Consider the following 21,447-nt stretch of genomic DNA (forward strand, 5'->3'; position numbering starts at 1 on the left):
GTCAACAGAATCTGGGGTTAAGGCTGCAGAACAATTGGGCTCGCTATTCCCGGAAGCAGACTCCGCGGGCGTTGTCTTGTCATCCCCGTCGCAACGCGCAATCCAGACTTCGCCTTGTAATATTTCCTAACGTTCTCGACCGGCGCTGTTTCGATCCAGCAAGTGGGAATGGGCCAAAGCAGGAGCCTCCCTTTATTGTAGACCCAGATGCGCAGGAGCGGAGCGCCGTCCCCTGCGATCCCTGTTCAACTCGAGAGTCCCTATAACAAATGTTCCCTTACCTCGACCTCTCGCCGCTATCGGATGCGGAGGACGCAACATGGAGATCAAAGACGGGCTTCTATTCTGAACACGACGATGCTGTCAAAATGCGAGCGATGAAACTTCGCGAGACTTTGAGAAAAGATGGCAGCATCTTGCGAAAGGTCCTCGAGGCCAAACGTGGCTTTGGTCACGCATGGTGTTTTTATGAAGGCTTTAACAAACGACAGCAGCATTGACCTACCTAGACCCGGTTGGTCTACGTACCGTATTCAAAAAGGTGTCGACGGAAATGTTGTCCTTGCTGCTACGGATTGACACGAATCGAATTACACAAGTTGGCATCTGGCATCACTCCGTACTCTTGAAGGCCCCAACAACGTCAAACCGGTAGCAATAATCTACGACTGCGTGAAGGGCTATTACAGTGGGACATATTTGCCGCACTTTTGGACAGTTGAATGCGCACAGTTTGACTTCTTACGACGCGATCTCGGTCTCAGTCGTCAGACCAAGCTGCTAGTTGACAAATAAACGATCAAGCAGGTCTGCAATGTTAGGCACCTTGAGTAGATGCATCGTCTCTAGGGCAACGTATCAGCGCAGAAAACTTTTGTTGGACCGCTCGAGAATAATTCGGCTAGAAATGTGAATCAGCTGTGCGCGTCCGGTAAGGTTGCCATGCCTCTACTCGTAAGCGAACCACCTCTGTCTCCACCAAACCCAAATCAAAGAAAGAATCGACTTGCAAGGAAACGGGTTTTGCAATTCACAGAAAAGGAGAATTGGCTTAGAAGCTAGACATTGGAACCGCGACTCCAATTGAAAACGACTGTATTGAAGGCGATATCTGCGAAAAGAACGATACGCGCCCGCGTTAAGCGACCTGTAGATCCCAGAGCGGAACACGCTCATTAGCGCCGGCAGATTCCGAAGTCAATGTCAACCTCAAAGAGAACTCGAAAGCTAAGCGCGAGGGCAGCTGCGGCACAAGAAACGCAGCGAATTCTAGATGTTAGGATTACACCTGACGGCTTTTATGGGAAGAATATTAACCACGCGAATATCAAAGCCTTGATCCTCCTAACTACGCAACGAAGCGACGTTGTCGAGAATATCCGTAGATCCGAACTGAGCTGATTGAGATTGAAGAAGAATCGAAAGTGCTTAGAACAGCTTCACCCTTGAGGATAGCTTGAATCGTTCTTAGCGTCGCCCTCATCCATACGCTCCTACACGTCTATGGTGACCGGGATGACGACAATATAGCCGGCTACTAGCCTAGTCTCCTCTAGAGGCAGGGAGCGGACCCGGAAAGAAGTGAACTACCTACGGATCAGTATATAGGCGAGCCGATCAAACCTAGAGTTTGAGATGGCTTATTCGCGAGGTAGCTGCCCATAGCATAGGCAAACCGCTACACTTAAAGTACTCTAGGCTAGACGTAACCGACTAAAGAGGTCAAGGTCGCAGGGATCGGAACAACCAACAGTACGTGATCCGGTTTAAGAATAAGCAGTCTTTCGCCACGGCAGAGGCCAACACGGAATGGCTAGTCAAATTCAGCAATGACACCAAGCTGGTGAAACCGCTATTTAGCTTAGTGGTTCACCGCTTTCCCACTGACGGCATTATCCTACGGGAGAACAAACAGGACGTCATCCGGCAGATAATAGAGGAAAACGACAAGCGGGCCAGGAATATCAACATCAACGACATTACGTGGCTCAAGTACAGTGACAAGACCCTAGGCAGGTCTGCCTCCCTGGGAGTATGGTTCAACACGGTCGTGACCACGGAGTAGGAGGTTGTCACTAGCATCGTGTATAAACAGCGATATATCGAAAGCGTAGAAAAGTACTCACTAGAGAAGAAGAGATGCCACCGATGCCTGGGACAGGGTCAATTAGCACGGCTATGGCGGAAGACCCCAAGGTATGGTCACTGTGGTGACTCCGAGATTGTCTACCTGGCCGCAGAACTAGATGCGGCGATTGCCATGGAGCACATCCCACAGGAGCAAAAGAATGCATTGGAGCAGCCATCGTGGAATCTCGACAATAAATCAGCTCAACCTTCGTATACTACAGTTGAACAATATGAAAACCTGCGTAGCAATGGAAGCACTGATCAACAACCCAGCAACACAAAACCCCGACGTTCTCTACATCCAAGAAACGTCCTGTTTGGCAAAGGCTCACCGGTTTATGCCATTCGCTGATTTCTGCCCCAACCAAACTAAGACAAACGATAGTCGATAAGAACGTTTGGAAGGGGCTTTGTCGTTCGAGGATAAAGGCTGGAACAGTTGGGTCAACCGTATTCTTCAACCTGTTTGTGAGGGATTCAGGCGCCCGAATAGGAGTAAGTCCACCTTTCCCGCGTGCCTTTGAATATTGCACCACTTCCATCGTGGTAGACTCTAGAACATGGCTCAAACGAAGCCGCCACCATTTCACACTTTCCAGCGTTGAATATTCTGAAAATAAAAATTCTAGTTCCGGTGATCCATAATTCTTTCTGGGCGATTCTGGAGCCGGACGTAAGGGCTTTAAATGGCAGACTGCGAAAGGCTAAGTTAAGGCTGCCCGTCGTGGCAGATTATCAAAGCTGCTTCGTAAGTCTCAAGTCAGAACAGCGTCAGGAATATCATACCATGTGTGGACCCACCACGGGAGTTCTTAGAGTGGCTTGACTTGCCAGATACCGAAACAGACCCGACAAGGTTCAGATTCTGCAACAAAACCAATGGTAGGATAGTGTGCGTCGTCTCCAAGGTGATAAACGGTAGACCGACGCCTTTCCACATCAACCCATACCAAGGGTTTGGGGCAACCCAGGCGCTGACTCCCAAGCACACGATCATCCTTACTTTGGACAGAGGCACTCGTGCAGGCACCATGACCTCCAATTATAGGAGTGAGGTATCGGAATTCGACATGAGCGACACGTCTACCATTTAAGTAGAATAGAATAGCTCCGGATTTGTCAAGGAAGGAAGACATGAGGACTTCTCCTCGAGCACAATGAGGAGCAAATGTAAGTACTGATGCGGAGGAACCAGAAGGGTCTTATTCGGACTATCAGTTGTCTTTTGTGTCCTTTTGTTATTTCTAGAGAGAGTCGTGTTGTCCTATTGATCGGTAGCTAAGACAAGTCTTGCTCTCGTACCTAGACTATCTACCCCCACCCTTATGTTCCCTTTGTAGTGTACGCGCGCTCTCTATCTCTGCCTCTCAATTGCAGTTACGAGACAATTCTTTCTCCAGATCTTCCCTCCTGTTCGTGCTCCAGATGGTTTCGAGTACTGGGTACTGAGGGTACTGATGGTGCAGATCATTGTCATTGTGGATCTGTGATCCCTCGGCCCCGCCGGCCAGCGTATGAGGTGACCACGGATTAAGCGCGCTGAATCATCAACCACAGCGTAAGAGAATGTCCAGAAATTGCGAATCGCTTCTCGCTTCGAGAGAGTTGAATTCCTGGTTCCACACACCAGGCACCAGCCAACTACTGTGGCTCCATTCATTCCTAGGGTCTGGTAAAACAATCCTCACATCAGCAGTTATTGAGACTCTGCGCTCCCAACCACTCAGGGCAGACTACACCATCATATTCTACTACTGCGACTTCGGTAATGCCTGTAAACAAACATATCTTGGTATCCTTAGATCGCTTATCCGCCAGATCTGTGCCAGAACCGAAATGATACCCAAGCCAGCACTCGAGCTTTACTCGGGCTGTAATGGAGCGGGACCTAGTACAGAACAATTTTCTTGAACTTCTTAAAGCCCTCCTCGAGAAACAGCTGAGAGCCTTTCTAGTCATCAATGCCCTAGATGAATGCATAGAGTCAGAAAACCATGAGCGCAAACATAATCTAGCCCAGATCAAGGACCTCAATACTCCTATTTGTCGCGAGCCGCCCCGAAGTGTATATCAAACAGTTAAAGGACGAGATTAGCGATACTGATATTAATATCCGAGCCGCTTTGACAAACAGGACATCTGCCTTCATATCCGAGCACAAACGATGATCGATCTAAAATTCAAGAGATCGGACATGAGCATAAAAGGCGAGATCGAAGGGAGTTTGATGGAGAGAGCCGGTGGATCCCAAGCTGTTCCGAATACCTGACCTATAGCAAGCTAACCCTCGATACAGGTTTCGTTAGGTGGTATGCCAGCTTAAAGAACTTTGAAAATGCTCGAAACTAGGTAGAATCCGCCATGTACTCGAGAATCTGCCAAAAGATTTAGATGTCACATAATCTCGGATCTTCAACGACGTACTGGAGATGTACCGCCGCGAATTGCGGGCGGTTCTCATGCTGTTGTCCTTCTCTGCTCGACCCATGACTATTCGAGAAGTTGCAGAAAGTACGGCTGTCGACCTAGAAGCAAAGTCCTTCACAATAGATAACTGGTTTAGGGACCCGTTCAATCTTTTGGAGATATGCTCAAGCTTAGTGTCACTAACCCATGTAGTTGGCGATATTTAAACTTAATTGCGTAACGAGCGTATATTTCCGTTTGGGTTCCGTCCCAAGGATGATAAAATTATCCAATTTGCGCATTTCTCGCTCAAGGAATATCTATTGACATCCCGAGCAAACAAGTTAACACTAACTCTACTTATAATCAACGACAGTCTCTGCCACAGTGAGATCTCTCAGATATGCTTAATATACTTGCTCAATTTCAGCAGCGGTCAAATAGCTGAGTAAAGCCACTACGCCATCTTGCCGTTCTTTGGATGAACTCTGCTCTTCACTAGATGACGCATCTTAGACAGGTGAGACAAAGAGAAAGAGACACAATCAAAGCCCTCCTCATGCGCTTCTTCAATTCAAAGAATGGACACCACCTGCTCAACTTCCTCAACTTACATGATCCAGACTCCTTTAGGCAAAAATTATCAACACAACTCGCTAGCAGTACTGTCAGAGACTTCAAGCCGGCGTGGTACTACACTTAATGTGTGGATTTGGGCCCATCGTCAAATTCCTTTTGGACAGCCTCAATCATGACGATTCTCAGGCCGATGTTGTGAACTGCGCACTCACGGGGGGCTGCCAAAGGCGGACAGCCCGTAATCATGGACATCCTCCTCAAAGCTGGCGCAGATCCAAGATCTACCATTTGCGGGAGCATACTCTGTGAAGCTGCTTCATTCTGGAGCACCTATTCGGGAAGGCAGTGCTTCTAACGGCAATGCTTTACATGCCGCGTGTAATCAAGGCAACCATGAGATCATCCAGCCCCTCCTCGATCATGGGCTGGATACTAGTAGCTGTTGTCAGAGGCATGATGCTCCTCATTCGACGGCCTTATGACCCCACCACGCGGATGCCGTTCGAGTCCTATTGCAGAACGGCGCGGACGTTGATTTCCCTGTTGATGGCGACTGGAATTCACTGGGTATATAGCGTGCTCCTACACAGGTCCCGGACTTTATGCACGCGTCCTAGCGAAAGGGGCTACGGTGAACGTAAGTGTAAACCCTCTTGCTAGAGCCGCGAAGCGAAGCGACATAAGCTGATGAAGCTACTTTTAAAACAAGGAGCAGACATCACTTGCGCCAATGACGACTGTTATAGCACCCCCACTTAAAGGGGCGATACAATCCAGGCAGCCGAAGTCCTGCAGTTTGTTCTCCATTAACGTGCGGACATCAGTGAGCGTGGGAACCAAGTAGACTATCCAACTGATGTAGGCTTCTTATCTGGTAATCTAAGTGCTGCTGAAACGCTCATCGCATCAGGAGCTAGTTGCGGAGACTCGACCCTAGCTTTAGCTTCGAAAGACAGAAGCTAAGAACATCTAATAGGTGCTTGGTTGGATCGAGGCGCAAATCTAAATGTCGAATCCTATAGGTTAGTATCTCATCATCCATTTCTATTGTTACCCAATCCCCCAACCCTAACTGGGTTTACATATCTCGGTATCTTGTAGTCTGCCATAATTAGGGGCTCACAAGAATGTATTCAATGGCTTTTACCGGCCGGTGCAGACCCAGACCGCTTTGCGAGGGGCTCTCGCTCATAGCCATGACGAGATAGCCAAACACCTCCTGGAAACTGGCACCGATATCAACCAGATGGCTGAAGCCTACCATCCAGCCGTGTGCTATGTTCACGGCAATGACAAGTTCACATCGGCGCTCGAGGTCGCGGTCGCATCGAATCAAACCAGCACAGTCCAGCTCCTGCTTGATCGTGGTTTTGAGCTGATCATGTTCGAAGATAGCTGTGTTGCTGCTGCCATTGTTCGAGCTCTTGAAGTTCCAGGCGGTCAAGAAACTGCTTGCGAATGGTGCGGATATCAATCTAGGGGCTGGGCTTCATGGCACTCCTTTTGTCAATGCCATCATCAACGGGAATGAGCAAATGTATCAGCTATTCCTAGACCATGGTGCGAATACCAATCCATTAGAGTTATATGCCTTGTTTGAAACCCGCTTCAGGCTGCTTTGGTCAACACACTACTCGATGCCGGAGCCGACTCCTCCATCGAAGGAGGCTATTACGGCTCGGCGCTACAGGCTACTGCAGTGTGTGGCACAAATTAATGGGTCCAGCTGTTCTTGGATCTGGGTGTACCGGTCAATACCGGCGTAGGGAAGTACGGCAATGCGCTTGCGGTAGCACTGAAGAAGCATGGTTGGGGCGCCGATAAGGAGACTGTAAAGATGCTCCTCGCCCACCTCGCAGACGTTAACCAGGCGGGCGGTAAATATGGAACGCCGCTGTAGGCCGCGTGCAGCTCGAGAGAACACAACGATAGCATATCCATCTTTCAGCTCCTGCGGCTTCTACTGAAGCACGGAGCCGACCCAAATACCGCCGACGGTAAATTTGGGCTACCCCTGAAGGCAGCGCGAGAAGCTCCTCTTGGAACATGGAGCCACGCCACTGCCTGATGAAGACTAGAATAGAGGGTCGGTCCTTGATGTGGATCAGTAGAACTAGGCTTGTGCTCGGAATTGCGGGAGAATGCCAGCGAACGTTGTCAAGTTACATATTGGATGGTGAGATTCCATTGAACAACGTTTCACAAACGATACGCTTATCGAGCACCAACGGCTCTTCGTACGTAAGGCTGCTCGCATAGCACATGACTGTTACTACCTACTCCAGCTACCCGTAGAGCTTTGCATCAGTCCCAGACACCGCACCACTGCGAAGCATTGTGTGGCTAGAGGGGACGAGAGACTCCTCTTCGCACGCATTCATGCCCGGTGGCAGGGTCCGCAAGGAGGTACGCACGCTATGACATAGTCAAATGAAGAAATTCAGTTTCGCTCTCATCAAATCGTCCATCGTCGCTCGTCGTCAAGTATCGTACTGAATGCCCACAGCTAAAGCCCAGCGGCTTTCGTGAGCCCTCACCCTGGAAAATAAATACAGGAATAGAAAGGAAGCGACGCAACCACGCCCTCCAGAATTTAGGATTGTCTGAAAATGCCACCGGCGCCGGCGCCTTCCCCATGTCGCTACAAGATACCAGTCTCGACATTGGTCCAAACCTTCCAGCAGAGGCGCGTGATGTTGGTCGCTCTGAAGCCGTCGAGCTTGTAGCCGCCGTTCGCGCCGACGGTCAGATCGGAAAGTCTCTCGTTCACTGAAAGGGGGGAAAACCAATCAGCCTCAGGTCTATATCCCATCATCTGGTCATGATGATGAATTTGTTGATGAAGTTGACGATGATGCCCTGGCTGGTACAGCAGCAGCAGGGAGACAACGTCCAAGGCGGGCGGTAGACACGTACCGTAATCGTCCTCGATCTCCTTCTTCATCTTGCCCACGAGGTCGAAGGCGCGGGCGTGGACCTCGGCCCTCGAGTTGAGTTCTTTGGCGGTCAGGGTGGATTTCGAGGTTGCGCCGCCGCGTCGGCTTAACGTATATCTGTGGAACGAGGTCCACAGCTCGATGATGGATTCTTCGATCTCGAGGATCTTGACCTTGGCCATGTCCAGATTGTAGACCCTCTCCATTTCTTCCGCGGGGATATCTGGTAGGAGAAGTAGTGTCGACTGCACGGCACCCATAAAAATCATCAGCACAAACATCAGGCACATGGTGATGTCGGTGCCGGATTGGCTGAGCTTTTGACTGACTGCCATCTTGAACAGGCGTTCGTGCAGTTCCTCGGTGATTTTCTTGGCTGTGTCGATCGCCATGGGTAAGATGATGGCTTTGAGGAACCGGTTGATGGTGTCAGGGACAGCAGGGAAATGTTCGCCTCCCTCGGGACGCCTCGCGTCCAGGTGTCTCTCGAGATTTGCCACGTCCTCTTCAGCGACGGTGAATTTATTCAAGAGAAGGTATTCCCACCACAGCAAGCTCAATGCTGATGACAAAATCGAGTGCTCTTCGATGTCTTTTCTGTAATACTTCCCGATCCAGATGATCATGCTGCATTGGAAGTCTTCCTCGGCATGGAAGAAATATTTCATGGTCCAGTTGACCCATTTGCGTTCCTCTGATAGAATGTTGTTGAATAAAGCATTCAACTTTTGGCGCATTGAGATGATGGTAGCTGGTAGATCGCCATCCCGGATGCGCATGATGATTGGAGGGTCCCAGATCCGCAGACGCTGGTATGATTTGTTACCGTCTTCGTCCTCTATCGAACGGTGTCCATGGCGAATGGAATTCTGCAAGGGGGTAAATTCTTTAACAACTACCCACAGTTTGTCCTCGATGCTGAGATCCAATTGCACCGTGAATGATGGCCGATCAGGAACGTTAAACGATTGTAAGGAGAGGTGTTGGAATAGTTTTTCTTGCTTAAGTCGGAATGTCAATTCGTCTAAGCCGTCAAGGTCAGTGAATGGCTATCATATATTCTTGACTTCTGTACCTACCAGGAAAGCAGGTGGTCCGATGGCTGTCCCAGTCGAAATCAGTCCGGATGCATTTCTTGGGAAACTTGCGGCGGTCTTTGGTCTCGCATGTATGGCAAGGTATTTTCAGATCACACTAAGGCATCATCAGGAAAAGTCGTCATGCAGAAAACGGTGCAGGGCATACCTTTTCTCTCATGATCTGGCAGCGGAGACACGCGCCCATTCTTCGAACCTCACTAGCTTGTTGTCTTTGTGCTTGAGACAGTGGACCTGTTCTTCCACTTCCTTTCTCACGGCCCTCCTGGGAGTGAGCGTAATCTGGCACATCTTGCATGTCCACATCCATACTAGGTACTTTTGCGGAAGGGTAGTACTGAACGGGATTCCATGGTTCGTTATTTTGACGAGCTCGGCGATAATTAGTTGGTGGTGGGTTTGGATAAGGGATGAACTTGGGCCCCGGTTGTTGGACGAGTTGAGCAGTTTGGCTTGGGGAAAATCTATCATCAATGCCGGCGATAACATGATCAGCTGTGGTGTGGTTAGTTAGCGACTGTTGATGCTACTTCAACGATAATGCTCTAACCAGTTACTGAAAAGTCATCCTCAGGCAGACTACTAGTAGCACGGCCTCCCTGTGTTTGCGAACGTCGTATATAGTCAGGATCAGTAATGGCCACTGTTGAATTCGTAGGGGTATTCGCGTCTGGAGAGATTCTTCGCTCATACTCCAACTGGGCAGTAGGTCCTGTGGTGGCCGAGTTTGCAATGCCTGCTGGGTGGTATGACGCAACTGCGAGGGAGTCTACAGGGCTGGGAAATTCTGGCTGCGACGCTGCGTGCCAATGATCGACGTATCGATGAAGTTTTGACTGTGCGGCTGGTTCCCAATTCTGTGGTTGCGTAGGAGGGGATTGGTAGGTGGGCAAAGCTAGGCGATACGACAGATTGCCCGTAGGATGTTGGCCGGCAACCTTTGAACTGATTGATCTGTACGCTTTCTCCCTGGAACTGTAGCCGCTTTGCCGAGGTTTTCGCCCCATTGGAATTGGTTGAGGGTAGGGTTGTCTGCCTCCTAGGCAAACAAAGTAAGAACGGCGCTGGCTATCCACTTATGGCGCAGGGGCAGTTTGATGCCTGGGGTTTCAAGTAGTAAGGCGATAGGCAGTAAATGGAACTGAAGAGGCTGAAACGTGGAAAGCGGAAGAATAGAAGGTTGGGAACAGGCAACCCTCGCGTAAAGTGGGAAGGATGTTTATGAAGTATGCCCGGAGTGCCACCAATTCAATGGTGCTCACGCAATAGGCCTAACCTGAGTGGAACAGCGTGAAAGAGAGCCGCTTAGAACAGGAGATCATTTGATCCCACATCCTGACATGCGAGCTGTCGAGGCCCAACTCTTGGGAATAGAGGGGTGACAAGACGAGTCCATTGGAAGGAATGAAAGGTGATGTCCAACACATGTGCGAAAGACGAGGAGTTTGTGAGACGGGGTGAGCTGGAACTGCGCAACTGACGAGATCCAGGGAGCCGGTAGTGTGAAGAACGGCAGAAGAGAGGCAGACTGATTTCGATTGATAGGCGAAGTCGAGCAGTTCGAGCTACGGCGCCCTGGTGCAGGGGACATGCAGGAGATGCAGAGTTGGCGCCATCTGGACGGCTGAGTTCATCCAATAGTAATTCAATGAAGTCGGAGTCGAAAACGACAGAGCCTGGCTCACCGGTCATCACCGGTTTGGCTCTGCACCTCTGGTTGGATAATATTATAGCGCAGCCTTGGCCTGTTTGTTACATTTGAGGAAATTCAGCCGAGGTCACATGTCCCCATGCGGCTCTGCCAGTGCAAGTCCTCAGGAACAACGAAAGAACGCCTGCCATGTGATGTGTAGATGGTACTGAAGGGACTGAAGGGACTGAAGGGACGATGAGTTCGGTTGGCACCGGTACTGTATTGACTTTATCTCCGTGAGTCCGGGACTAGGGTGTACCAAGGCAGTTGCAAGGGAAACCGAAGGCGAAGTCTGCAGCCTTGCGATCAGGTCGACGAAAACAGTTGATCAGGCACTTGTGCTTCCCTATTCCTCACCTGAAGGATACACAACTATCAATAGCAGAGACAACACAACAAAGACTCGAGGAAAGAATGTTCTTTAAGAAGGCCATGTTGTACTTCGCCCGGATATTAGGGGTCAAGCCACCGAAAGGTCGCCACCATGGGGTATGATCGGATCTCTCTGGTGCAGCCTTCTTCACATCATTGGCCACCAAGCAGGGAAATTGATGAAACCTTCCAGGCAGATTCAGACTAGTATTCACACGATCCGCCGGGAGCTGAAACAATAACGACTGATTGATGAAGAGCCTTCACGTGTCCTCCAATACTGTGTAGTGCTTTGATCCTTCACCCCCGTCGACACCGTGAGACCACATTTAGGCCAAGGTGTGTGACCGATCTCATATTTTGGTAGTGCCCTGTCGACCTGTCGCTATGCTAATCTGAAAACGAGTAAAAATGCAGGGTATTGCGCTCTCGATGGGACTGTTCCAGCCCTATACCCATCGCAAACGCCAATTCCATTCCCAGTCTCCATCCAGGAGGGACCTTATGTCCATCCATCAATGTGTGAATACATCCATAATTCTAGTCCTCTCAGAGCAAGCGCGTCGCCGTGTCCTTTAGACTACATATTTGGCCTTGGCTCTGGTGCTGCCTGCATGTGCTGCGTCTGTGTGACCACTGAATTCGAGTTGCTCTGTGGCTGGAAGTTGAAGCACATCCTTGAATCGTTGACCAATTTTCATCAAGTTGTCACGGCCGCCTGCCTTTCCAGTGGTGCGAGTCCAGAGGCCAACTCGGTAGAAACCCTTTCTGACGTTGACCACCACGCCCATGATCTCGTTGTCGCCTTCATCCTCCAGGGTCTCGCCGATTGCAGCAAGTTGGGTGTGAAGCCACAGCTCGTCGATGTTGATCAGCTTCTTATCCTTGAAACTATACGACCATTTGCCTCCATGCTTATTCTGCGGGTCTTCCCACTCTGGCCGGACTCCTTTTTTGAATAGATGGTAATCAGACTTAAGGCCAAGGTCGGAGCAAGCAGTAATATTGTTCTGTTCCTCATCAGTGGATGATCAAATCTGAATGTCGGGAGGATCGTACATATACTCCCCAGAATTCTTCCACCGAGTCGAAGGAAATGACTTCTTTCAGGAGATCATTCCAGTTGTCGCCTTTCGATGAAGGTGGCTTGGTGAACTGTAGCGTTTGGTTAGTCGGGATATACATGAGGGAATAAGATGCACCCACCCAGAGACTCCAGTTATTGAGAAGAGGGTGTTTGACGTTGAAATTGTTCACATCGTGGAAGACGGTCTTGATCTCGTCGGAGGTGGCAGGGGCTGTATTCTCATCTGAAACAGGACCAGGCACTGGTTGGGGCATTTCGACTTCGGCCATGTTGGGTAGATCTGGTTGAATGTGATGGCGAAAACACCGAGTCTAACTGGCTCCGCGGAGAGGAGAGGAAGAATCAATTTCGAGAGCGCGAGGCTGACGGTATCAACAGAAGGAGTTGACAACGAGGAACGGTCGGGCGTGTCAAACAAGTGGTTTGTCGAGGGAAAGTTGGGTGCAGTGACTGCTCGAAGAGGTCTTCCGTCTCAAAAGTTCTTTTCGAACTTCACAGGCAGTTGCCGCAGTCGCCACAAACAGACTAGTGCGGATCACTCTTGCTGGGCGGTTCTTCTCGGATTTCCTCGTCGTGAATTCTTCAATCAATGTTCATCCACCGAAGGACGAATCATTCCAGATTTTTGTATTCATTTGTTGCTATTGCTCTTGTTGCTCTGCTGTCCTTGCAATGCAACCCCCTACTGCTAATATTTCCCAACAAACATGACTGTACAATGGGAATATACAACCCAACAGCCGCCCTCATTTCGAGCTATTCAAGTAACTCAAGAAGCAATTCCACCCCAAGCTGACAATGTTGACCAGCAGAACGCGATGCTCTAATGGTACAAACTTGAAGTTTACTGCCTGTACCGCTGGCCAAATCATCCAATTTGCTTTCAGACCCTGAATGTAACTCTTGTCCAGTTTTTCCTTCGGATCACCTCCCTCCATAATCGCCATGCTAGAGAGAAATACTCCGAGATTGATGGTTGCAAACACCGTCTGATCAGCGGCCACACGTGCAGCAATGGTCGCATTGTGCGAAGAAAGGTTGATTCGATTCTGCAGGAACCCATACCACTTGGTTGCGGCAGGCCCGAAAACACCTGCTATTTGTCAACTCTGATGGTGGCTGCTCCTCGCATCATATCCTCACAGCCGCCATATAAGACCATTCTGCCTGTTCGTGCGGCATCGTGATTCCGAAAACCCTTTCTTTCCACGGCTTGCTGGGCCAGAGTGTCGCCGGCACCAAACAGCACCTTCACAAATTAGAGCCACATCTTTGACACGTGGGACACAAAATCCAACTTACTGCCGTGGTGACAGCTTGTGTAAGCAGTGGCCGTTTTGACAGCTTGCTTTGGTACCTACACAGGGTGAGCATTCGAATCGCGCATCAAGATACATGTGAGTAGCAGATACGTACCACCTCCGGACCATTTTGGGAAGATGTGGGCTTGTTCACTTCAACGGGGCTGTTCCTGTTCTGTCTGATGGAAATTTTATATCATTGAGTTGACAGCCCATTCGTTTCTTTTCGTACGAACAAAGAATCGTGTTCATAACAGAGGATCATGTTGAGCTCAAGGAGACCTAGCGCCCTCTTTTCATATCAGGCCTGCGTTATTCTCGTCCACGGTTGGCCAAATGCTTGACAGTAGCTCCGACTACTGGGCGGATGACTTTCCTTTTTCGCCGAAGCTCGCTCAATAATGCTCTATTCGAGTTTTACACAAATCTCTTCCTGTAGGGAGTTTGTACTCCACCCTACTTAGGGCAAGAACTCTTGGCAAACCGCAAACTCTCTGGGTACCAATCCAATAATTGCGCCCGCGAAATTGTATCCAAGACCGCACCCACCGTCAAAGACTACACACCGTCAACCCGATATTAACACAAAACCACAATCATGGCTGACGCACCTCGTGGACGTGGTGGATTTGGAGATCGCGGTCGTGGTGACAGAGGCCGAGGAGATCGAAGAGGCCGTCGAGGACCTCGTCGTGGAGGAAACAAGTCGGAGGAGAAGGAATGGCAACCAGTGACCAAGCTAGGACGTCTGGTCAAGGCCGGAAAGATTCAGAACATGGAACAAATCTACCTACATTCTCTTCCCATCAAGGAGTACCAAATCGTCGACTGGTTCTTGCCAAAGCTGAAGGATGAGGTCATGAAGGTATGAAGAACTACCATCCCCAGCAACACATCAATCTAACCACAGTTGTGCAGATCAAACCTGTCCAGAAGCAAACTCGTGCCGGTCAGCGAACTCGATTCAAGGCTATTGTGGTCATTGGTGACAGCGAGGGTCACGTTGGACTCGGAATCAAGACCTCCAAAGAAGTCGCAACTGCCATCCGTGCCGCCATCATCATCGCCAAACTCTCCGTTCTTCCTATCCGACGAGGCTACTGGGGCACCAACCTCGGTGAGCCTCATTCTCTCCCCACCAAGGAGTCCGGAAAGTGCGGTTCAGTCACCGTTCGTCTGATCCCCGCCCCCCGAGGAACCGGTCTCGTCGCATCCCCCGCCGTCAAGAGATTGTTGCAGCTTGCTGGTGTCCAGGACGCATACACATCATCCGCTGGAAGCACAAAGACTTTGGAAAACACCCTCAAGGCCACCTTCGTCGCTGTCAGCAACTCATACGGTTTCTTGACTCCCAACCTGTGGAAGGAGACCAAACTCGAGAGAAGTCCCCTGGAGGAGTATGGCGATGTCCTGAGAGAGGGCAAGCGTTACTAGAGAAAAGGGCTTTCACCTTAGGTGGACGAATAGTTGATAGTCGACTGCATTTCTCAGCGAGGATGAAAAACGCTGTTTCAGAAGGCGCATGGACGGCCACAATGGACGTCTGTGCCTGAGAGAATTCTATGATACAATCCTGATTTGGTTCATACCCCCGTTTTTCATGCCCGTAAAGTCGGTATATCTGCCAGTGTAAGACTAGTGTCCAGCTTTATTGTTGGTACATCCACAGTTTAGTGAGCCCGTGAGCAACGAGAGATATTGGAACTGATCCAGTCATGTCTCTCAATTGTGTCTCTCCACTTGTTCGTTGCGCTCGATCATCCGTGGCCAAAGAGGAGAGGCCAACAGCACCCTCACGTAACTCCCACACCATCTAAAGACCCACAAAGTTCTAGTCCTCCATCGCCATTTCCTCCATGGCCTTGACGGCATTAGCCAACTCTCTTATCCTCGGACCAACTCTCGACTGGACCTCCTTAGCCACATCCGGTGCGCTCTCCTTGATGGCCTTCTCATAACCTTCCTGCAGGCTTTTGAGGGCGTCTTGGGCCGCCTCCCGATCATCGGCCGCATAGACGGTCTTCTTCTCAGTTTCTTCTGCGGCGATCTCAAACTCGTCTTTTGCTGTGGCGTACAGTTCGTTGAGATTTTCCATCAGCGCGTCTGCGGTGGGCGACTGTGCTAGACGTGCAGTGTATGTGTGAAACGCACGAGGTCGAAGGAGCAGACATCGCGATGGAGCAGTGTGGGCAGCTATGCTGGGGACGCGTGTGGGAAATCTTGTAGTTCGATGAGATGCAGGTGATATCAGGGACTGGAACGGACCGGTAGCCCATCGCACTGCTCTGGCAGCGGTTCTATTTATCATGGTTGGTGTCATGGGTGTATAAGAGGTGGATTGGAAGTTGACAGTCCGATAAAATGCACATTTGCAGTAAACCAGTTAGGTTGGAAGGGATGACGTTGCTGTTCAAGCAGGGGAGCTGCCGCCCGGAGCGTGGGATTCCTCGCCTACATGAGTTGAGTCTTAGGGGTGTCCTCTACCCCGAGGACTATCCCTATCAGTCGCTTAGGGGTGCGCAGGGCCCCCCAAGCACAAGATGTGGCTGGAGTGGCTGTGGGAAGTTTGAAGACCAAGAGCTGCCCAAATGGGGAAACGTGCTTGACCCGAGATTCGAGAAATCTGGGGAATCGGTGCCTGAACATCCATGTCGACCTCAACACCTCACTTAGCAATCCACCTCTCGTCCTCATTTCTGACCGTCTTCCACCGTGGCCAAATGCCCCGAATTCTGGAATTGTCGCGCGTCATCGTCATTAGCAGCTAGGTTGCCGCCAGCTTTCCCAAGTCGAGGGTATATCTTTAGACCGAATTCACCCACAGTATGTGCCACCGTGCCACAATGACGTTTGAACTTTCAAAGCTCTGGAAGTTCATTCTGTCCCGCAGCCAATAAAGAGGGTGAGTTGCCTGCTGGGTCTCAGCTCTCAGGAACCAAATGCGTCATTGTTGCTTCGAGTGCTTGTCCAGCGATATTTTGATATGGAGCGTGCTTTCTGCTTAGCTGCTTGGTCCCCGTTGTCTCTCCAGTAACTTCTCTCCTGTCTTTTTCTGTGTTTCCTTTCCCTCCATCCCTTCTAAGCTCACTCGTTAGCCCGTTCATTGTTGTTGATTGAGACAGCTTACTCTCCCTTGCCACTACCTCTGTGCAAGTCTCGCTGAGTCATGCTTGCCACTACTCCCAGAGCAGCTGCACGCTCAACCCGAGCATTGAGAGCTCGACCGGTGCCCATTCGAGCCCGTCAACCAAGAAACTTTCGCCTCCAATCCACAGGCCCGGCGCAGTCCGGCAGTGAGGCCTCTGGTGGCGCAAGCCATGCTCTGCTAGGTGGCGTAGCCGGCGGTCTTGTCGCCTTCCTAGGGGGTTACTTGTGGTATTCTTTCTCGGGAGCTAAGTCCGTGGTCAACAGTGTCCACCAGGCTAAATCATACGCCGACTCTGCTTTCAAGAAAACCACAGCCGCCGCACCAGAGCCAAGCGAAGCAATAAAATGGCTTCGAGAAACGATTACCGGCTACACAAGGATGATACCTGGCGCTTCGATCTACGTTGACAAAGCGTTTGATGATCTGGACAAGGTACACGAGAAGCACGGTGACGAAGTGGACAAGGTTATCAATGAAACATACAAGAACCTCAAGGCCACCACGCAGAAGGGATTCAGTGTTGAGGCTGCTAGTGATGCCTGGGATATCCTACAGGACTGCCTCAAGCGTATCGGCTCACTCGCCGGTGACGCTGCTCAGGATATCCTCAACAACCATCCTCAGCTTAAGGAAAATGTTGGAGGCAAATTCGAACAGCTGAAGCGCATGGGTGATGAGTATGGACCTGAAGCCAAGAAGCAGGTTGATGACACATGGAAGCAGGCTCAAGACATTCTCAAGGGTGGCTTCAGCGCTGGAACATTGAAAAAGATTCAGGATTTGATACAAGAAAAGACCCAGGAGTTGAAGAAGTATGGCGATCAGGCATGGCAGAAAGGGATTGAACAAGCCAAACCTCTTTTGGACAAGCAGCCTGAACTGAAGAAGCTTGTCGAGGAAAACAAAGACAAGTTATTGCAAGGTGACCTGGGCCAACTATGGCAAAAGCTGCAAGAGGCGGCGAAATCAGGCAATACCGACGACATTCAGAAATTTGTCAAGGAACAGACTGACGAGGTATCCGGCCAAGCAGGCAGCGGTATTGAACAGTTTCTGAAGATGATCCCAGGTGGCCAAGAGCTAGGTCCGAAACTCCAGCAGCTACAGGAGCTAAGCCAAAAGCACGGAGAAGAGGCGGAGAGACTATTGAAGAGTGCCATTGAGGATGTAAAGAAGGTGCTCGCGCAGAAAGTTGAGGAGGGTCAGAAGCTGAAGAACAAGGTCGAGAAAGACGCGAAGAGCTGAGCATTTTGAGCGAAAGTGACAAGCCTCATGACCTAATCAACAAAAAGTCATTGTACAGTACAGTATTCCACTATGCATCTATATTGGTCAAGCTGTTATTATCAGTAGCCTAGCAAGAATGAGCATTTCAAGGCTGTACTCATGCGTCGGTTCAAGGTCTTTCACCCTGGTGTGGGCCGCGATAAAACATAACTCAGGCAAACATTGACGTCATCGGAGCGGAATTTCCGCCCCCCCTTTCAGTAAGTTTAGTTAACGAATCCAAACGAACTGCGGTTCCGCATGTCTTCGATAGACACTCATGGACTATATGGTAACACCTTAGGTAGGCAGAAAAGTAAAGAGGAACTTCAGACAAACGTGAACACAAGCCATCTACAATGCACAGACTGCAGGGACTCCATCAGCAGTTGAATCACGTGAGGATTACCAATAGCGATATAGCTAAAACGAGCACAGGCTGCACAAGCTCTACAACGACTGATACCGGGACCTCAAGATCTAGCCATTTATCAAATCCCAGCACGATGGCAACCACGTCGGGTGATCAAGCCAGTGCTCAGGACGAACAGTCAAGGCCCCGACCAAGCACCGTCGCTGAGCACCTCGCGGGCACTGCCGACTCCTGGCATGGCAAGATCACGCTCTCGGGTTCGTTCAAGCCCGAACGTGCCCGGTATCACCTTTACGTAGGCCTGTTCTGCCCATTCGCGCACCGGGTCCTTATCGTGCGGCATCTCAAAGGCCTGACGGAAATCATTGACACCAGTGTGGTCAAGCCATACCCGAAAGGCGACGAGCGAGGATGGCCAGGCTGGCGGTTCCCCCACGACGACAACGAGTATCCCGCAGCAACGGTCGACCACGTGTTCGGCAGCGAGTACCTCCACGAAGTGTATTTCCGCGCTGACAAGGAGTACAAGGGCCGGTATTCGGTGCCCGTGCTGTGGGACCGACAGACGGGCACGATCGTCAACAACGAGAGTCTGGAACTCCTGCGCGACCTTTCCACGGCGTTCGATGCCCTCCTACCCGCCGAGGTTGCCCGCTTCACGCTCTATCCGGAACACCTGCGGCCCCAGATCGACGAGGTCGGCGCCTGGATGCAGCGTGACCTAAACGCCGGGGTGTACAAGGCCGGGTTCGCGGACACACAGGATGCGTACGATGAGAATGTGCTGCCGGTGTTCGCGGCGCTGAACAAACTGGAGAAGATGGTCGCGGCCAACGGCGGGCCGTATATCCTAGGCCAGGACCTGACGGAGCTGGACGTCCGGGCGTACACGACCGTGGTGCGGTTTGACACAGTCTACGTGCAGCATTTCAAGTGCAATCTGGGCACGATCCGGCACGACTATCCGCAGTTGAACAACTGGTTGAAGAATTTGTTCTGGAATGTGAAGGGGTTCAAGGAGACGACGGATTTCAAGCATATCAAGGAGAACTATACCAAGAGCCATGGGGATATCAATCCCAAGGCCATCACGCCCAGGGGCCCGTGGCCGGATGTTGAGCGAGGGTGGGAGAGCGATTTGAAGCTGGTCAGGATCGGTGGTGTCGATATGCCTGAGGTGCTGGAGTTGGAGGCTAAGATACCCGGATGAAGTTTGCGAGACAAGCCCTTCATGCAGGCTCTATGGATATGCTAAGTTCATTCAAGTCTGAGCTGGGAGATTGTAGGGACGAGGTAACCTCTCTATGGAGTCGTAGGAGTACAGTATGTATGCAGTAGTCGGAGGTTGTGGCTCGAGCAACAGCATCCTCCCGATTCGCTACTCGTACAAATACCAAGCACCACCAGGATGAAACGATTACCCCGCTCAACTTGGGATGATTGTCCAGACTCAAGGCCAGGCTCTTGCGCGCAATACTAGTGACCTGCAGAGTGGCCGATTTGGATCTGGCTCTGGAGAAGTTTCTAGACTCGTAGGAGTAGTGATGTGCAACAGATCGGCAGTGTGGGAAGTTGGTTGTCCTCACATCCATCCTCCCCATCGACAACAAGTCTGACACACAGCGGTACCTTGCTCTCTTACCCAACGCGAGAGCAGTGTGCAGTCGCCTGCTCGAACGGAGCCTGCCGATAATTCCATACTGTCCTCTCATCTGATGGTTGCTATCGAGTAATCTCTGCTGAAACGGCTGAGGTCTGCCTGGCAATAACAATGATGGAATGGATGGAAGGCGGCATCGTTATCGTCGCTGGCGCCCACTGGGCCCAGGAAATGAAGCTGCTTCAAGGCGAGCCACTAAAATGAACAAAGTAGGCTGTCGAAGTCTTCCAAGGCTTTCGAGCGAATTTGTGCCTGGAGCAAATCAGAGACCTACACACTCGTAGGGATCAACTTGGCTTAGCAGTTTAGCAGGTGGGTGTGCGTGGTTTTCAGGGGGTCTAAACAGCGGTGGTTGAGGCCAGGCTTGGGGGTTCCAGGCATAAATTAGTGGTGGCCATGGGTGGATGGGTGGATGGGTGGATGGGTCATAGTCTTAGGCGGTGATAGGCATGTTTTAGGGCCTTGGAGCCGCCGGATCACCTTGCTGCTTAGCTAGGCTCGGCCTCTATCTAATTGTCCCCGCCTCCTGCCAGCCACCGCTCGTTCACCTGGACTGATACCAAGCCTTATCGCATGCCATCCAACGCAACGCAATACATCTACTGTATGTATCAGCCAAAACTTGTATGGTACAAACTGATGTTGATGGTGCCAGTGACACACTGCCCCGATCACATGTATGAATGGCACGTCTTTTAATTCCAATACGTCGCCCGTATGAGTACGTGCCAATCTTCTACTCGTACTTGGATCCGCGGCTCACTTCCCCCAAGTCCCGATGTCTTTGAATCAGGGCCTTTGCTCCACTGCATTGTCGTGCAACATGAATCCACAGAATGCTTCTGGAGCAGTAATGTTTTCGCTGAGTGGACCATCCCGTCGGTCGACCGACTCACTACCACCCAAGAGTCAAGGTGTCGGTGAGTTACCTTGTCCAGTGTTGAGGCCAATGCATGGCCTTCCGTCGCCATCTCCACCAGAACAAGTCTAGACCGCGGGAGCAAAAGCTTTGGCTCAGCCTCCTTTTCTATCAAAACGCCATGTACCCCCTGTCAAGGTGGCTTCAGGTCGCTTCAACCTAATCTACAACTAGCCTAGGCAGGTGGTTCTTCTCAGATGACGACGCGTTGGCAGTGGAGAATCGAGAATCCCAGCGTTTGTTTCCACCGAAGTTTGAACCTCACCAAACTCCTGTCTCCCAAGCGAGCACCTCCCATCGACAGGGCATGAGATTGCGTGCCATTGATCATGGGTGGCCCGTTGTTTTGTTCTCAATGCCTACGAGCCTTTTGACAAAGCAAGCCTTTCAAACAGGTGGAATGACACTTGGAACAGCATGGCTGTTGCGAGGCCATGTTTTCCGCTTTTTTGCTCGTGCTTCCTTATCATCCAGTTCAAT

At 50.8% G+C, this 21,447-nt stretch overlaps 9 protein-coding genes across 9 annotated transcripts; 5 read left to right on the plus strand and 4 right to left on the minus strand.

Moving 5' to 3' along the window:
• Positions 1-269: 269 nt before the first annotated feature.
• On the plus strand, positions 270-500 carry A1O9_12552 (uncharacterized protein; the record flags this gene model as incomplete). The annotated part of the gene is made up of 1 exon (XM_013398539.1): positions 270-500. One exon carries the CDS (start codon positions 270-272, stop codon positions 498-500), a length of 231 nt encoding a protein of 76 aa, XP_013253993.1.
• A 5,861-nt stretch (positions 501-6,361) lies between these two features.
• A1O9_12553 (uncharacterized protein) lies at positions 6,362-7,015 on the plus strand (the record flags this gene model as incomplete). Its single annotated transcript, XM_013398540.1, has 3 exons — positions 6,362-6,529; positions 6,552-6,818; positions 6,842-7,015. 3 exons carry the CDS (start codon positions 6,362-6,364, stop codon positions 7,013-7,015), a joined length of 609 nt encoding a protein of 202 aa, XP_013253994.1.
• A 753-nt stretch (positions 7,016-7,768) lies between these two features.
• A1O9_12554 (uncharacterized protein) lies at positions 7,769-9,632 on the minus strand (the record flags this gene model as incomplete). The annotated part of the gene is made up of 4 exons (XM_013398541.1): positions 7,769-7,884; positions 8,032-9,075; positions 9,131-9,245; positions 9,297-9,632. Coding segments are annotated over 4 exons (1,611 nt in total), but the record flags the coding sequence as incomplete, so codon positions are not given.
• A 2,156-nt stretch (positions 9,633-11,788) lies between these two features.
• Positions 11,789-12,569, minus strand: A1O9_12555 (translation initiation factor 4E; the record flags this gene model as incomplete). The annotated part of the gene is made up of 3 exons (XM_013398542.1): positions 11,789-12,223; positions 12,273-12,368; positions 12,420-12,569. 3 exons carry the CDS (start codon positions 12,567-12,569, stop codon positions 11,789-11,791), a joined length of 681 nt encoding a protein of 226 aa, XP_013253996.1.
• Positions 12,570-13,396: 827 nt separating this feature from the next.
• A1O9_12556 (uncharacterized protein) lies at positions 13,397-13,730 on the minus strand (the record flags this gene model as incomplete). Its single annotated transcript, XM_013398543.1, has 3 exons — positions 13,397-13,549; positions 13,603-13,657; positions 13,717-13,730. The coding sequence occupies 3 exons, from the start codon at positions 13,728-13,730 to the stop codon at positions 13,397-13,399; spliced, it is 222 nt and encodes a 73-aa protein (XP_013253997.1).
• Positions 13,731-14,199: 469 nt separating this feature from the next.
• A1O9_12557 (40S ribosomal protein S2) lies at positions 14,200-15,035 on the plus strand (the record flags this gene model as incomplete). The annotated part of the gene is made up of 2 exons (XM_013398544.1): positions 14,200-14,466; positions 14,520-15,035. 2 exons carry the CDS (start codon positions 14,200-14,202, stop codon positions 15,033-15,035), a joined length of 783 nt encoding a protein of 260 aa, XP_013253998.1.
• Positions 15,036-15,432: 397 nt separating this feature from the next.
• A1O9_12558 (uncharacterized protein) lies at positions 15,433-15,909 on the minus strand (the record flags this gene model as incomplete). The annotated part of the gene is made up of 1 exon (XM_013398545.1): positions 15,433-15,909. One exon carries the CDS (start codon positions 15,907-15,909, stop codon positions 15,433-15,435), a length of 477 nt encoding a protein of 158 aa, XP_013253999.1.
• Positions 15,910-16,767: 858 nt separating this feature from the next.
• Positions 16,768-17,994, plus strand: A1O9_12559 (uncharacterized protein; the record flags this gene model as incomplete). The annotated part of the gene is made up of 1 exon (XM_013398546.1): positions 16,768-17,994. The coding sequence occupies one exon, from the start codon at positions 16,768-16,770 to the stop codon at positions 17,992-17,994; it is 1,227 nt and encodes a 408-aa protein (XP_013254000.1).
• Positions 17,995-18,521: 527 nt separating this feature from the next.
• A1O9_12560 (glutathione S-transferase) lies at positions 18,522-19,598 on the plus strand (the record flags this gene model as incomplete). The annotated part of the gene is made up of 1 exon (XM_013398547.1): positions 18,522-19,598. One exon carries the CDS (start codon positions 18,522-18,524, stop codon positions 19,596-19,598), a length of 1,077 nt encoding a protein of 358 aa, XP_013254001.1.
• Between the last annotated feature and the right edge of the window lie 1,849 nt (positions 19,599-21,447).

The sequence above is a fragment of the Exophiala aquamarina genome, assembly GCF_000709125.1.
Source record: "Exophiala aquamarina CBS 119918 chromosome Unknown aczIA-supercont1.24, whole genome shotgun sequence".
NCBI classification, from domain to species: Eukaryota; Fungi; Ascomycota; class Eurotiomycetes; order Chaetothyriales; family Herpotrichiellaceae; genus Exophiala; species Exophiala aquamarina.